General features: G+C 40.3%; 1 protein-coding gene across 4 annotated transcripts in view; it reads left to right on the top strand.

The window, feature by feature from the left end:
• FGD5 (FYVE, RhoGEF and PH domain containing 5) overlaps window positions 1–18,177 on the top strand; it is a 171,998-nt gene that overhangs the window by 70,994 nt on the left and 82,827 nt on the right. For all 4 annotated transcript variants that reach the window (XM_070738319.1, XM_070738318.1, XM_070738320.1 and 1 more), the window contains exon 3: window positions 15,653–15,782. In XM_070738319.1, coding sequence (XP_070594420.1) covers window positions 15,653–15,782 — 130 coding nt within the window. The remainder of the gene's footprint in view (window positions 1–15,652; window positions 15,783–18,177) is intronic.

Raw genomic sequence — 18,177 nt, 5'->3', positions numbered from 1 at the left:
AGCACCAATTGTACCTTCTGGTTGTGCGGGGGTTCTGGGTGTGGTGGATTCCAACATCAGAGGTTGCTGATTCATTGTTGGGTCATCTCTAGGGAGGAAGTGTTCCCTGTTTACAGGAAATGCAGGACAAGGGCCTATGGAGAAAGCAAAGTACAAAGGATAAATGGCTGCAAACCTAGTTTCAGTCTTTTGCTTGGACTGTAGCTTTGGGTGGGACTTAAGAGCTGTAATAGCAGAATGAGATGCTTTCATTTCAAGCTTTTTAAAATTTTGTCTCATTTCACATAATCTAAATTCACATTCCTGTGGGGTTTTTTAATCATTGTGTGTGTTTTTAGCTCCAAAGGGAATCGCTTCTAAATTCACTTTGGAAATACGAATACAGTAGCACAGATTCAGGGTGAGTTGGGCTTAGAAAAAAAAAGCAATAGGGTATTGTGAATATTTTCTTCACATTTGCTTTTCTATTTCAATTTTGTTCTACAAATTAAGTTAATTGTGTCTCAGTTTTTGAACTGTAGTCTTCAACAACATGTTAAACCAAAACACTATGCAAAAACTTGTTGGATTTATATTTCATTATTTAAATAAACATATTTATTATATGTTTATAATGCATAATTTAATTTGGATTTAATGCACGGAAGCAAAAATATCGGCGAAAATAGCAGAAATCACATGAGACTTGGCTTTGCTGCATATTCCCAAAAGGCAAATCTCAAGCTATTGCACAGGTTTGCCTAGTACAGTACACCAATTGCAACCCTACTTGAATCAGGAGGCTCTTCTCATGATCACTCATGCCTTTATCAACTCAGTTAGATTATTGCAACATGCTCTACATGGCGCTACCCCTGAAAAGCGTTGGGAGACTACAGTCGGTCCAGAATGCAGCTGCGCGAGCTGTTATGGATGCACCTAGGTACACCCACGTTACACCAATTCTCTATGGACTGCACTGGAGATTGGCTCCTGATTGGTTTCTGAGTGCAATTCAAGATGTTGGCCATTCTCTTTAAAGCCTACATGGCTTAAGGCCAGACTATCTTTGAGACAGCTTTCTACCACATAGCTCCCAGCAACCGGTAAGGACCCACAGAGTTGGTCTTCTCCAGGTTCTGTCAGCTAAACAGTGTAGGCTGGCCAGTCCATGGAGAAGGGACTACTCCAACTTTCTGGAACTAGATACCTCCGGAGATCCAGACTGCACACATCCTATTGGCCTTCTGGAAAGCTGCAAAGACCTAGCTTTTCCAGCAGGCCTAGGACCATTGATCAGATGGTGTACCATCGAGATCCAGCCATAAATGATACATATGTTTTTTAACCGTTGGATTTAAATTGCTTTTAAATTGTTTTTTTAGAAATTTTAATATTATCTGTATGTTTTAAGTTTTGATTCTGAGATGCTTAGAGTCCCTAGGGCAGTGATGGCAATAATGCCTGGGGAGGGCGAAAACCCACAATTCAATGCCTGGGGAGGGCGAAAACAGCTTCCCTTGCACACACCCCAGAGACCCTCTGGAGGCCGGAAATGGCCTATTTCCCAACTTCTGATGGGCCCATTGGGTTCATGTTTTGCCCTCCCCAAGCTCCAAAGGCTTCCCTGGAGCCAGGGAAGGGCAAGAATGCCTCCCCCATCCCCATGGAGACTCTCTGGAAGCCAAAAATGCCCTCTCAGAGCCTCTGTGTTAGCCAAAAATCAGCTGGCTGGCACACATATTCATGTTGGAGCTGAGCTAGGGCAACGGCTCGCGTGCCAGCAGATATGGCTCCACGTGGCACCTATGGCAGCCATGTTGTAGGTTCACCACCACTGCCCTAAGGAGATGGGCAACATACAAATTGAATGAATGAATGAATGAGAATGAATGAATGAATAAATAAATAAATAATAAAGGATTAAGAGAAATATGCAGAACAACTGGTCAGTTAGTATTTCACTGTGTATTAACCCAGTCTCTCTGGCTTTACTGCATAATTTAACCAGTAGAGGAATTGTAGTTCATCCTAGTTGAGGAAAATTATGCTTTGTTCTATATCTGTTATATGTAGTTCTTTCCATAGTCCTTGTAGATTTCAAGGAATCATGGTTTTTGGCTAGATAAAAACTAGCAAGGAATTAGAGGTGATGGGCGACAACATGTACAACTGAGAGCATATAAATTATAGGTTGAAACTACAAATTAACCAACGTTTTACTTACAGGCAAATCGTTCTTACCCTTTTTCTTGAATAAATAATTAAGGAGAAAACATTTATAAAGAATTATTTTTGTTGCCCTTCTTTCACCAAGACAGTTAATTTAAGGTTCTCTAATCTCAGAGGAGCCATTGCTCTTCAAATGTGCTGGGTAGCTTTTGGAATGAAAGAACAGAAAATAACACTTCTGCATCTGCTCTCATTCAGCCATATCATTGCTACAAAAAATAGAATTAGTTAAGGATTAAAACGTCTGTTGTGATATTATGATATTTTCTTGCCATTAATTTCTATTTGCTTAAACACGCTTATTAGCATACACTTTTTTTGCTGTCACATTAAAGTTTACTGCCTTCAGTAAATTTTATTTAGTAAAGAGTTAATGATCTAAAGAAGAATATTTTTGCTAAATTAAGAAACCAAGTTCCCCTTCACATACTGTATTGACTTTTAAAATTTGTGACCTGTTAATTGTATAAACAAATCTTAACCTTCCAATAGTAGTTTAAGAGAATTGCCTTAAATTGGCAACATTTTATATACATTTAAAAAACATATTGCAAAAATGATTTGGAAAGATTGAGAGATAGGCTTGTCCATATAGAATATTCTACATGCATGGAGTTTTATCTATTTAACACTATCTATTTTATAGTGTTTGCAATTTTTTCAGATGACACTCTTTGAGTATTTTGATTATGTTCTCATCATAATCCTTTCTGTTGTAGGAACTATTTTTTAAAAAATATATTGGCTAAGTACTTTCTTTCCTATTCAGTTAGTTCTTAGTTTTGAAGTGGTTACTAATATGAAAAAATCCTGTTTCTGCTTCCTCAAGCCATGATGGCACAGATTAGAATGCCACATTGCAGGCTGACTCTGCCCATAGACTGGGGTTCGATCCTTATTTGTTCAAGGTTAACTCAGTTTTTCATCCTTCTGAGGTTTGTAAAATGACAACCCTGATTGCTAGAGGCAATATACTGACTTTGTAAACCACTTAGAGAGGGCTGTAAAGCACTATGGAGCATTATATAAATCTAAGTGCTATTTCTATTGCTATCAAAAATGTAGAACAGGCCAATGTAATTCATGCCATTCAGCTTCACGTCCTGAAGAATATTCCTCATGGTTAAGAAAGAATGATGTTCTTGGCTTAGGTGGAAGGTACATGGAAAGCCCAGCAACGTTTTACTAATCAGCCCACAGAATAATTCTATACCTTTACAGTTTTCCGGTCCTGATTATAATTTTGGGGTTTTTTTCTGGATACATACTTCTGGATACTTTTACTTCTCTGTTCATAAATAAAATTAAATCTACTCTTGTAAAATGCAAAAGATGTTCCAGAGTTGACCAGTAAGGGAGTTTTCTTGATGTCAAGGTTCTTAGAGGAGAAGAGACCTTTCCCTTGTGCAATGTCTATTAGAACCAAGAGGGAATAGCGATGATGAAGTAGCTCTGCAGCAAACACCATTCATAGTTGTTGAACTCCTCTGTGTTGAGTATGGCCTGCAGGATCAACAAAACCCATTTTCCATCCAGTAATCTTGCAGTGTATAGCATTGGTTATACATTCTCCAACCTTACCTCCTAACGGAGCTTTGCTCATCTCCCTCGGCTTTTTTTCCATTCCCGCCTCGCCCCCATTTATATGTTGATAATATCTTACAACTCAAAGCTGATTATACTAGAATAAATAATAAATAAATAAATAATAATACTATTGGGAACAATAGCTGACTCTGTAAACCTCTTAGAGAGGGCTGTAAAGCACTTTGAAGTGGTATATAAGTGTAAATGCTATTGCCACATTTCAATAGTGGTGAATATCTGTAGCTTGGGTGTAGGATGAGGGTGACAGTTCTTTCTCAGAGCTTGTGGGTTGGTTTTACAACAAACATCATGTCAATTGAAAACCAGATTCCGTGAACACCAGCTGGCCATCAAATGCCACAATCCCAAATCATTAACTTCTGAATTGAGGTAAAGACTTGCAATATTAATGAAGCCACTAATATTGCAATATTAGTGAAGCCACTAATAACATTATCTTGGCCATAAACCCCAAAATATAAATGTCTGGAAGACAACATCTTAAATATAGGCAAACAGTTGTATTTTGATTATACAGTTAGCTTTTTTTAGTGTAATCAAAATACCACTGTTTTGAATAGATGTAGATTTAGTCATGGAAAACAATGGATCTGGACATCTTAATTATTGCTACAAGCTCTCTTTAATGCAGTCTTTGCTTTTAAAATGATTCCTGAACATAGCACCAAATTTGAGAAATACAACAGAACATTTTCTGATACTTTTCCTTTATCGTTTTGAAAGAAAGCTGAAAAGAAGCATGTCATGTGGGAAATGTAGTTCCATCAAAATAACCCCAAAGGAAAGTCTGAAGATTGTGTGAACCAGCAAATGTTTAAAAGAATGTAAAAAACCCCCAACCCCATTCTTTCCAATCATGATCTTTATATTTTGTGTGATTTAATGGTTTGTCGCTACGGGGTTGTTGTTTTTAAAAGAAGAGAAGCCAGAAAGAAATTGGAAGCCACTTATACTGTAGGCTACACCATCATCTCTCTGAAGACAATCCATGCTGGTATGTGGTAGAGCTCTACATGGTGGAGACGAAATTGTGGGCTACAGAAAGACATTTCTGCAAACCTTGCTTACTGAACCACTCACCAATATGTAGCACCATTCATAAGAATTAATTCCATAATGTGGTGAAGCCTTCTTATCAAATTAGTATGCTTTTCTCTGTAAGGGTAGCCCGTCCATTTGCCTCATAAGGAGAATGGATGAACGGAAAAGCTACTTTTGCATCTGTGAGGACAAACTCTTACAAATTGCCAAGAGGCAATTTCCTGGAGAGACCAGCAAAGCTGTTACAATGGCTTTCAATCTGCTGCTAAGTCTGTTAGTGCTTTTTGTTTGTGCTGAACCAGCAGCTCCTACCATACTGTGCCATTTTGTAGCCTCTTGGGCACTTTTAAAAAAAAACATATCTTATTTTGATTAATTTGTAATAGGAAAAGATAGCAGAGCAATGGGTACGTTTTTTTATTATCATTACTCACTGTTATTATAGATCAGGAAAGCATAGTGTGCAGCTGGATGGAGGGTTTTTTTTTCAGATTCAGCTAGAAATAACCAATAAAATAGCTCACTGCCTCTGAAATATGTATCTGGATCATTGTATGCCAAATACAAAGAAAGATGAGAATCCTGCAAAGTAAAACAAACAAACTGGAAGGTATCAAGGCAGATAATTGACTTCAAAACATGACAGATGGTCCTCCACTGTGCCCCTGGATGATGTCTTGCATAAGAGAATGCTAAATTAAGGAGAATAATAGCATCCATGCTCTGACAACTGTCATCTAATGCTCAAACACTACTGCATGAAGTGAGAAAATGACAGAATAAGAAGTAGAGTCAGGAATTTAGGCTGCTTTAATAAGCAATACAGAGATACGCTTAACTTTTTTTTCATAAGCCAGCAATCTCTCTCTGTGTCTCTCTGTCTCTTTCTCTGTCTCTCTTGTCTGTCTGTCTGTCTGTCTCTCTCTCTCTCTCTCTGTATGTGTGTGTGCGTGCGTGCATGTATGTGTGTGTCTGTAAATATTCATTTATGTACCTATGAGATTGATAACACTGTCTGACTTCATGGCAACTCTGCGCAGTATAGAAGATTAAAAACATGATATAATGAAGATAGAATAAAATGATGTCTGGACAGATCAATAAAAAATACAACCATACAAAGCCACTCAAAGCCGTCATGTTTTTAAAGATTCCTTCAACAAGGGCAGAATAAGAGTCATTCAAATCTCTTTCAGAAGACAGGTGCAGAAACCAAGAAGGTCCACTTTCTGGGTTCCATCAGATGAGACTGCTTGATCAATGAGATCAGGAGCATGCCAACTGTATCCCATTATACTGGAGACAGACTCTTGCCTTCCAAGAGAGACAAACACAGTGGTACCTCTACTTAAGAACTTAATTCGTTCCGTGAACAGGTTCTTAAGTAGAAAAGTTTGTAAGTAGAAACAATTTTTCCCATAGGAATCAAGGTAAAAGCAAATAATGTGTGCAAACCCATTATGAAAGAAATAAAAGCTCGGAATTTGGGTGGGGGGAGGAGGAAGAAGAGGAGGAGGAAGACAGTCACTGCCCAGAGCAAAGGGAGCATTTCTTTTCTCTGGGCGCTGGCAGAGGTTTATTCCCTCTCCAGGTGTCCAGAGAAAGGAAAATGCTTCATTTGCTTTGGACTGCCAAAGCATCCTTAAGCACCACTGAAAGGCTCCTCTGGCAGCCCAGAAAAGTCCAAGATGACCAGGATTAAAGGGGGAATGGAAGGAAACTGACCTTCATCTATAGATATATAGATATGTATTTATTTATTAGAGCTAATTCTCATTATTTCTGGATTTTAATAAGGATGTATCAGTTATGCTGAGGGTAAGAAGGATGACTTTAATAGAGATATGCAACATCTATTGCTAAAATCAGTGCCTCTCCCCCCTCATACACAACATTTTGGGTGCCCTGGCCCAGTTCCATGGCAGGCATTTTTCAACAGACCAGGGTGTAAGGCAGGGGTCCCCAAACCTTTTACACAGGGGGCCAGTTCACTGTCCCTCGGACTGTTGGAGGGCCGGACTATAAAAAAAAACCCTATGAAGAAATCCCTATGCACACTGCACAGCCCTTATTTTAAAGTAAAAAACAAATGGGAACGTACTATTTAGAGGGCGGGAAGAAGTCTGAAATTCATACATGTTTATGTTTTGTTTTTAATTTTCTTTTGTTAACATCTGATTGGCTATACAAGGTTTTCTTGGCTTAAAGAAAAATGTATAAAGAAAGAAGGAAGCACTTTGGCATAATGGTTAATAAGTTAGAAATATAATTGGTGTACTTTTTGAAGGAACATTAAGGAGGGAATTTAATTAAAAGAAAATGAATGTAACTGGATGACAAAATTAGAAAAAAAAACTTTTGCAACTTTTTTGATGATTGATATTAGTTACTAACAAAATACCGCATTTTCACTGTGTTGTTTGAATGTATGTTAAGAGGGGAAAAAATTACTCCCCTGAAAACAGTCCTTCCTTCCTCTGTCCCTCCATTCATTTCATCCTTCCTTCCTTCTTTGTTCCCTCCATTTCTCCTTCCTTCCCTCCCTACATCATTCCTCTCCACTTCTCTTTCCCTCCCTCTCTTTCCCTTTTCTTTCTTTCTCCCTCTCTTTTCCCTCTCTCTCACAAAAACTTCTGTGCCCCGCCATGTGCCTCAAACGCCCAAATTATCAATCTGTATTTAAAGTACGCTTAACATTTAACAAAGCCAATGTTTAAAAAATATGAGAGAATTCTTGAAAAATGAGAGGACTCCAAATAAGAAGGTGTTTTTTAATGAGGGTGTTTATTTTATCTCCACAAAATATCCCGTGAGAAAGTTTTTTCAATTTAACACATAGCTGAGACCCAAGTAATGTGATAACTTATTGTTTCAACGAACAATTCCAATATTAAAAAGTCTAAGCAGGCAGGATGAAGGAACTTGAGGGGATGTGTCTCTGTCTCTCTCTCTCTGCTGAAAAAATGAGACTCCCCGCAAGTCAACTTATGGGAAAGGTGGAGAGAGGGCGAGGCGACAGCTCCGGTGTAGGCACAAGTCTACGCCTGCCACTTTTCCCCCAGGGCGCCGCTTCTCCCATCCAACCGCTGCCTCTTGTTTCCTAGGGGTTTTTTTTGCTTCCTGTTTCTTCCCGGTGGCGGGAAGAATATCAGCAGGAGTGGGTGGGGCGTGGTCCCCAGACACAGCCAGAGAAGCCGGCGGCGTTCAGAGCCCATGGGGGTTTCTCATGGCTGACAGCAGATTCGCTGTCGGGCGGGAGAAATGGCGCTGGCTCTACCGTGCGGGGTTTGAAAAACCTGCACAGAGTTTGTTTTTTGCCTGCATGTCTGCAGGACCACACAGGCTAGAGGGAACAGTGGCCAAAAGCACAGGATGTGGACACATCCTGTGCTCCTGTCTCTCACTCACGGGCCGAATAAATGGCCTCAGCGGGCTGCATGCGGCCCACGGGCCATAGTTTGGGGACCACTGGTGTAAGGTTTTGCACACTATCTGAATAATGTGCATATGCAGATGTGGCTTCACTTGTTTGCATGACCCGGTTCCTCATGGTCCATGGACCCATGCTAGTCTGAAGCCTGGGATTTGGGGACTAAGACAACACGGGATAAAGGTATGTTAAGACCCAACAGACAAAAAGTGTTCATAAATGGCTCATAGAGACACCTCTCTGATTCACAGAAGCATAAAGAGCAGGACCTACACTGTAGTCAGACTTGTTAGATTTTGCTATTTATTTATTTATTTATTTATTTTAATTGGATTTGTATGCCGCCCCTCTCCGAGGACTCAGGGCGGCTCACAGCATATATAGTAGACATAACAATACAATATATCCAATTAATACAATTTGATTTTTTTTTTAAAAAAAAAATCTAAAATACTGTTGTTGTTGTTGTTGTTGTTGTTGTTGTTGTTGTTGTTGTTACAGCCCGCCACCCCCCCAAAAAAGTAGTTTTAGCTCTCCTGTGGAATTGATTTCTTACACTGGTCTAAATAAAGAGATTGACAAATTTTGATAAACAACTGTTTCCATTTTAACACACTGGTCTGGGAATCAGTTAAGCAAATTTCTGCCTTATTGAAATCTAAGACATAGATTGGCATTTCTGATTGCCCAAAATTGCTTTGTGAGGCAGTGCTGTTTTACTTGGCAGAATTCCCTTAATTCTCTTAGCAGCTGTATTGACTGTTTAGTGTACAGTCTGTGCAAAGTCAACTGCAACTGGAAAAGCCGGCACTGGACAGAAGTAAAAAAGAAATGTTTTCTTTATAGCCCCCAGCAGGGTGGTAAGAGAGAGCCAGTCATTTAGCTGCACCAAAAGACATTTGTGCCCTCCTTTCCTTCAGACATTGCTTGGCTTTCCCTTATGGCTATTCTCTTATTCCCCTTCACTGAATTCTGCTGACTTTTACCAACCTTTCCTCTGGGTGGCCATTCTCATTATACTTCCATATTGATTGTGCATGCTCTCCCTAGGCAAGCCTATGCGGATGTAAAGAAAGAAGTAGTGAAAGTAAACAATGCCGATGCTGTGAGTGACTAGATTAGATGAATGTGGATGACCGGGTTAGGATAAATGGGGTTTTAAAATGTTTTAGTCTTTGTAGCATTTTTAATATTAGATTTCTATACACTGTATTAGATTCTATACACTATTTGGACTGGGACTCACAGCTCACAGTCACTCATGCCCTCATCACCTTGAGGTTCGACTACTATAATGCTCTCTACATGGGGCTACCTTTGAAAAGTGTTCGGAAACTCCAGATCGTGCAAAATGCAGTTGCAAGAGCAATCATGGGCTTCCCCAGGTATGCTCATGTTACACCAACACTCCGCAGTCTGCATTGGTTGCCGATCAATTTCCGGTCACAATTCAAAGTGTTGGTTATGACCTATAAAGCCCTTCATGGCATCGGACCAGAATATCTCCGAGACCGCCTTCTGCTGCACGAATCCCAGCGACCGATTAGGTCCCACAGAGTCGGCCTTCTCCGTGTCCCGTCAACTAAACCAGGGGTCTCCAACCGCCGGTCCGCGGACCGGGACCGGGCCGTTGGGGGTTTTCAGCCGGTCCGCGGCGCCAGGGCCCCCTCGGCCTTTCCGCGCTGCCCACCGCCCGCCCGATTTGCCCCCTCTGCTCCTCTGCCACCTCCTGCCTTTCACCGCAGCTCCTCCCGCACCCGGAACGCACGCCCTGCCCGCCTCACATTTGCCGAGAGGACTTTCGCCCCGGGCTCTCAGCAAGGGGGCTGCATGAGAGGCGGGGCCGGCGGAAGGTGATATTCAATGTCGGGGGCGCACAGGCGGTTTTGCGCGCGCTCCCTATCTCCCTGCTAGCCCACTCGGAATACTGTATTCAAAATAAGAAAAGCCTTCGCCGGCAAAGGCTTTTCTTATTTTGAATACAGTATTCCGAGTGGGCTAGCAGGGAGATAGGGAGCGCGTGCAAAACCGCCCGTGCGCCCCCGACATTGAATATCACCTTCCGCCGGCCCCGCCTCTCATGCAAACCCCCTTGCTGAGAGCCCGGGGCGAAAGTCCTCTCGGCAAATATGAGGCGGGCAGGGCGTGCGCGCGTCACCGCTGAGAAGAACGGAGAGAGAACGAGAGTGAGTGAAAGCAACAGACAGCAAGATAGAGAGAAAGTGAGAAAGAGAGAGTGAGAGAAAGGGGGGGAGAGAAAGAGATAGCAAGAGAGAGAGAACAAGAGAGAGAAAGAGCGTGAGAAACAAAACAAGAGAGAAAGAGTGAGAGAGAGAGAAAGCAAAAGAGACAGAAAGAAAACAAGAGAGAGAAAGTGAGAAGAAGAGAGAGAAAGAGGGGGAGAGAGAGAGAAAGAGAGAGGGGGGAGAGAGAGAAAGAGAGGGAGAAAGAGAGGGAAAGGGGGGAGAGATAGCAAGAGAGGGAGAGAGAAAGAGAGAGGGAAAGGGGGAGAGAGGGGGGAGAGAAAGAGGAGAGAAAGGAAGAGGAGAGAGAGAAAGGAAGAGAAAGAAAGAAAGAAAGAGGGATAGAAAGAGAGAGAGAGTGAGAGATGCTCAGTGAGCCTTTCTTTGAAGTTGCCTTTCTTTCTTTCTTTCTTTCTCTTTCTTTCTTTCTTTCTTGCTCTTTTTCTTTCTCTCTTTTACCTTTCCTTCCTCTATTTCTTTTCTTTCTCCTTCCTGCCTTCTTCCCTCCCTCCCTCCAGTCCTTCCTCTCTTACTCTCCCCTTTCATAAGTTTCCTTGCTTCCTTCCTCTGTTCCTGTCCCTTCCCTCTTTCCTTCTTTCTTCCTTCCTCCCTTCCTTTCCTCCCTCCATTTCTTGCTTTCCTTTTCCTTCCTCCCTTCTTTCCTCCCTCATTCCCTTTTTTCACTCCTTCCTCTCTTACTCTCCCCTTTCACACCTTTCTTTGCTTCTTTGCACCCTTCTTCTGTTCCTGTCCCTTCCCTCTTTCCTTCCTTCCTTCCCACCCTCCGTCCATTCATTCACCCATTCCTCTCTTGATCGCCCCTTTTACGGTGCCGCTGACAGCTAGCTCCCCCCCCCCCACCGGGCCATGGAAAACTGGTCTAGCTGAAAGCCGGTCCCTGGTGCAAAAAAGGTTGGGGACCTCTGAACTAAACAATGTCGGTTGGCGGGCCCCAGGGGAAGAGCCTTCTCTGTGGTGGCCCCGACTCTCTGGAACCAGCTCCCCCCAGAGATTAGAACTGTCCCTACCCTACTTGCCTTTTGTAAACTCCTCAAAACCCACCTTTGTCGTCAGGCATGGGGGAATTGAGATATCTCCCCCGGGCCTATATAATTTATGTATGGTATGTTTGTACGTATGTCTGCTTAATAATGGGTTTTTAAAAATATTTTAAATTTTAAATTGTAAATTATTAGATTTGTCATGAACTGTTTTATTGTGTTGTGAGCCGCCTTGAGTCTACGGAAAGGGGCGGCATACAAATCTAATAAATAAATAAATATTATGTTTATTATGGTGTACACCACTCTGAGTTGGTTGAGAAGGGTGGCATAGAAGTGAAACAAACAAACAAACAAATAAATAAGAACAAACAAACAAACAAACAATGGGGAAATTGGCTTAGATACACAGCACCGCCCATTTTATTAGTCATTCTAGAATTAATATCTGGATAAAGTGCTTCCATTGTCAGCCTTTGAGCGAGGTTAAATTTCAGGAATCTGGTACCACTTTTTCATTTTTAATAACATTTGTTAACTTACTATTATTAGTTTCATAAACTAATGCCTTTAAGAACATTTCTCAAGCCGTACCAGATTCCTCTCCAGTTTTTACCATCATAGGCAAACATATAGTTGTCCTCCATGAGGAAACCTACAATCGCCATCAGGCTTCTTCATTCAATGTAGGAGTTAACATAGAAATATAGAATTAGCATTAAAAGACCTCATGGTCCATCTAGTCTGCCCTTATCCTGTATTTTATCTTAGGATGAATATATGTTTATCCCAGGCATGTTTAAATTCAGTTACTGTGGATTTACCAACCACGTCGGCTGGAAGTTTGTTCCAAGCATCTACTACTCTTTCAGTAAAATAATATTTTCTCACGTTGCTTCTGATCTTTTCCCCAACTAACCTCATATTGTGCCCCCTTGTTCTTGTGTTCACTTTCTTATTACAACACTTAGGTAGAGGTACCACTGTACTTTGTTTGCAGCATTTGAGGTTAATTAGTGATAAGATTGTGGGGTCTTTAAGAAACAATGGAAGTGTTTTTTTTTGTTGAAAAATAGCATAAATAGTTACACCGAGTCATTGAGACATGAGTTTGACTATTCTTCATCCTAAAGTTATTTGGTGAATTATAGACTGGAAGTATCTAATAAGGGAGTGGATGGGATGGGGAAAGACCCATAAAGGTGATGAGTAGCCTTCTGCAGTGCTTCGGGGAATCATAATAGCTTGCATTTACATAGTTATCTTATATGCTTGCTGTGAAAATGTGCCACAAGTTTCTTCCCTGAGCAGTTGCTGTTCATTTTAAAGCCATTACAGCCTCATCATGTACACCAGATATTATTAACAATTGTTATGAGTTACTGTCTGAGATATTGTATGATTACAGTAGTCTAGAGCCTGCTTTGAAACAAATTAAAAAAATTAGCTGGGTGCTTCTCTATCCTAGCTTTCTTACATGGAAAAAGAACAATAAATTAAGGACTCTGTCAACCATTTTGGATGGTAAATATGCTGGGTTTTTTTTAATTATTATTTTTGTTCCAGTTTGTCATGATCTGAAATTTATCTCCAGAATGTTTTTGAACATACTAATATATGAAAGACTGTACCATGCATTCCCTATTTTTTAAAGATAAGTTAGACTGAATGGAATTTGGGGGACACCCAAAAGTCTAGACAAATCCATTTATCGTGCAGTAAGGAATTGAGAAGTTGGCATCTGTTTGGGTTGCCCAGAATTGGACTAACCAAGGGATCAATATTTATAGATTATATTATTGCAGGAGAAATTACTAAGTAGGGTTAACATACACAGTCAGAACTGAAGTTCCAAGGGCCGATATGGAAGCCTTAATATTAGGATAGGATATTCTACTTTTGTTTATAGAGTTATTGTTATCTATACAAAATCTGAACTCACAGCTGCCAATTCTTTAGTTGGTGTTTGCCTTCACGTGCAGCAAGCTCTTCCTAAGAACCTATAATATGTCGGCATAATATATGTGCAGATCTAAATAGTGTAATCCTTTGTAATTGACAGATGGCAATTTTGTCAATGTACGAGTTTTCTAAGTGCTGTCCAATTTTTTTAGGTTTTGCAATCCAATACTTATCCAATACCAATACATACATTTATGCTATCATCTTTCAGTTTTTAGATTTTGATATTTTGTGATCTTCCCCAATTCTTTGCTATTCTTTGGTATTGCCACATGCATTATCCACACTTTCTTTCTTTTTTCTAACTACAATTAAATCTGGTGTGTTGTGAAATTATATCAGTTTGTATTCAGATCCAACATATTTTAACGAGCATGTTTGATTATTTTTTCAACTTTATGTTCCCACCAATTTTTCATTACTAGCACATTATAATTGGTCACCTAGTCACCCAGATGTTTAGGCTGTATTTGGCATTTTTATCCACTACTGAGTCCTTCCAAGGGACCTGGCATAGGCAGACGCTGTTGTTTGATGATGTTAAATGTATGATATAAGCTGTTCCAAGCAGAATGCCTCTGATTACTAGTTGTAGGCAGTGGTGGGCTCCTACGGGAACGGTCAGGAATGCAGTTCCAGTAGCAAAATTTGGAGCTCCACCCCAGAGCACCCAATTTGCACTGAAAGATGTTGAAACAAAATGCTTAAGCCACGCCCACAGTGTGGTAGTAAAAATTTTGGTAGCCCATCACTGGTTGTAGGGCAAGAATGGCTGGAGAGTCTATATTTATTATTATTATTCATTTATTTATTTATTTATTTTGTCCAATACATAATACACATTGAAGAGAAAGATATGTAATAATATAAGTAAAGAAAAGAATAGAAGAAAAGATATAAAAGTTTAAGTGAACATATTTGAAAGGAAGAAAAGATAAATGAGATAAGGAGAGACAATTGGACAGGGGACGGAAGGCACACTGGTGCACTTATGCACGCCCCTTACTGACCTCTAAGGAACCTGGAGAGGTCAATTCTGGATAGTCTAAGGGAAAAAAGTTTGGGGTTAGGAGTTGACACTACTGAGTCTGGTAATGAGCTCCACGCTTCAACAACTCGGTTGCTGAAGTCATATTTTTTACAGTCAAGTTTGGAGCGGTATATTAAGTTTAAATCTGTTGCGTGGTCTTGTGTTGTTGCGATTGAAGCTGAAATAGTCATTGCCAGGTAGAACGTTGCAGCATATGATCTTGTGGGCAATACTTAGATCGTGTTTTAGGCGACGTAGTTCTAAGCTTTCTAGACCTAGGATTGATAGTCTGCTTTCGTAGGGTATTCTGTTTCGAGTGGAGGAGTGTAGGGCTCTTCTGGTGAAGTATATGTCAGGCCAAAGCCATTTTATTTGGGATCTTTGGCCTGCCAAACTTTATACTATACTACTATGAATTTTCGACTATGGGAAAATGGGAGGGGGGATTGTATGAGGTTGTTAGTATGCAGCCATAACAATAACATCAAGAGGAAAGCGTTTCCAGCTGGCAGTGTCCCCCTCCCCCAAAACGGAGGGGAATCTGCTAGCTGGAAACTCTTTACTCTATGAGCCTCGCATTTCAAGCATCCGTTTCGCAATTGGAGAGTGGCATCTGTCACCTGAAAATGCTTTCGTTTAAAAGGCTCTCAACCTTCCCTGGGCTGCTTCAGGAATCAGGCTCCGATCAAGGCAGCAAAGGCACAGGGGCTTGCTAGGAAGTCTGGTAGCATGTTTACGAAATGGCAGGTTCAGGAGGTAGCATGTTTATGAAACGGCAGGTCCAGGTCCAGCTTTCAATGCCTACGGCTATAGGTAAGACGACCCAGCCATTTTGGGAGTGAAGCCAAGTCTGTCTTCTGCTCCCATGAGAATCATACCCCACCCCACTCACTCCAGTTAAATTCCATCCCAATTTCTGCAGGAAAAAAAAGTCAACACATCCATAATAAAGCAAAAAGTCTGATTAAAGATTTGCTTTCCCTTTAATATTTGCTGCCTCCTCCCTATCTCATTTGACTTCTTAATAACTCCAAAAGGAACTTCATAAGAATTAACAGACTATCAGAAAATCTTTGCCCAGTGGGTATTCATAATATAATGGGGGGTTTTCTTCTTCTTTTCACAGTGCTTATACAGAGCCTTACAAGGTGTGCCCCATCTCTGTAATTCCTCTTGAAGATGTCACATCTGATGAGGAACAGAAAAGTTCAGAAGATGAAGACAGTAATCAAGGGGATTCCAATATCATCCATAAGGTAAAAATACGCTTTTCTTTTGGAATACATTTTGTAGATCCAGAGAAATTCATTAGAATATTTACTAGATTTTCTTCCAATTCCATTTCTTCTGAGTTTCTGAAATGAACTGGCATCTACTGCTGTCCATGTTTTAACTCTTTTGTTCAAACTGGAATTAAATGTCAGGTCTGATATTACTTAAATCATTTAACGACTGTAACGACTACCCAAAACTATATTAGAATGATTTATTTTAAAATACTCAAGTTCCAGTTTTTATGGGAATCTGTTTAAATACAACTCTGATGAAACACAAATCAGCTGTATCATTTTCTTGTAGAGAAAACCTTACGATTACATATAGTCATTATAAACAGATTTTGGTGTTCTATTATTAAGAAAAATTGGCAGGCACCATAAATTTAACTGCTGAAAATAGTACCAAGAATTTGGAAATGAGCTAATCTGCAAATAGTTTTTGGCTGGTCTCGTAACAAGTGTAATTGTTGATCTTGTTCATGTATACCTTTTATCTACTAAAAGTCAGCCTGAATACAGGAATGAGAGCAGCAACAAGTAGAAAATATTTTCAATTGAAAGTTTTTTTAAATGCATTGATAATTTTTTATACCCTCAAGGCAGAATTGAGTTTTGACAACTGTGTGGACCAATCCCTGCAGTTTTCTTGGCAAGATTTTGTAAATGATTTGCCATTGGCTTCTTCCTATGGCTGAGAGATGGTGACTGGTCTCAAGTAATCCAACTGAATGGAATTTAGGTGTGGCTAAAATTCACAATCTCACAGTTTTTAATCTAGTGGACAAATACTCCACCAAACTGACCAATTTATACTGTGAGCAAGAAATGATTATTTGCTAAAAATGTTTGGTTTTCATTATGCTGAATGCCATATTTATGGAGTATAAGACGCACCTTTTTCCTTCCCAAAAGAGGCTGAAAATTCAGATGCATTTTATACTCTGAATGTAGCTTTTTTGAAGCTTTTTCTCCAGCCCTAACCAGGTGCTAACAATCATCCCAGCACTTACCCTGCAGGTTCTTTCATTGTTACTCTTTGTGAAGAATTTTTTCCAAACCCTCAGTCTTTGCAGGGTTTTTTTCATTGCTCTAACGTGCTGCAAATGTTTCTTTCTAGCCCTAACCAGGGGCTAATGATTTTCCCAGCTCTTACTATCTTGCAAGCTCCTTCATTGTTACTCTCCCTGAATAAGGTTTTTTTAAGCCCTAACCAGGGGATAAAGTAATGTGCTGAAGCTCACCAGACTAAGCAAGCTAGCCAGATGTATATGGCTAGCCTTGCTCTCTTCAGCCTTAAAAACCAGCATTTAAGGGGTGGCTTGATCGAAGTGTATAAAATCATGCATGGGATAGAAAAGGTGGATAGAGAAAAATTCTTTTTTCTATCACACAATACTAGGACGAGGGGGCACTCCCTAAAGCTCATAGGTAAGAAAACGAGGACAAATAAAGGGAAATATTTCTTCACCCAGAGGGTTGTTGGTTTATGGAATTCACTTCCAGAAGAAGTTAAGACAGCTGTCAGCCTTGATAGCTTCAAGGCAGGATTAGACAGATTCATGGATGCCAAGTGTATCGGTGGTTATTGAAATGGATGTCCATGTGCCGCCTCTATGTTGGTTGAGGCAGGCAGGATTTCCTTGAGTACCATTTGTTGGGGGTCAGGGGAAAGAGAGGGTCTTGCCTTCTCTTTCTGCTCAAGATCCCCATGTACAATTGGTGGGCCACTGTGTGACACAGAATGCTGAACTCGATGGGCTTTGGCCTGATTCAGCATGGCTCTTCTTATGTTCTTATGTTCTTATGTTCTTATGTTCTTATGTTGGTAAGCAGATTCTTTTCCCTATTTTCCTTCCCAAAAACTAAGGTTCATCTTATACTCCAGTGTGTCTTCTACTCCGAAAAATACAGTATTATACTAGGCTTTCATTATATGGAAATTCTGTCCTAACTGAATATATAATCCTACAAATCTTGAATAAATATCAGTTTGCTGGATTGTTCCTCAAATATTTAAAGAGGCCTTATGAGTTCCTTAGCAGTGGCATGACAAGCGTGACTTCTTTTTCTCCTACCAACCCTTCTCCCAAATCTAATCACCCTTAGCCAAACAATTACGTTTCATATCTATCTTGTGAGCTTCTGTTTCATGAAAATCTTAGCAGGATTCTGGAACCTGTGCAAGTAGATTTGTTGCTCTGGGACATACATTAATAAGAACAACATAGCATCTGCGGTATTTACAACCCAATCAAATGTCAGACACCAGTAGATAGTGTTCTTTTGAAAAGTCACATATGCTTTAGCATTAAATGAACCATTTCCTACTAAGGATGCTGCTGTTAAGTTCATTTTAAAAAATGGGTAACTTCAT

This window comes from Erythrolamprus reginae, chromosome 2, assembly GCF_031021105.1.
Source record: "Erythrolamprus reginae isolate rEryReg1 chromosome 2, rEryReg1.hap1, whole genome shotgun sequence".
NCBI classification, from domain to species: Eukaryota; Metazoa; Chordata; class Lepidosauria; order Squamata; family Dipsadidae; genus Erythrolamprus; species Erythrolamprus reginae.
Note: the sequence above shows the minus strand (reverse complement) of the source record. Positions and strands in the feature narration are given on the sequence as shown.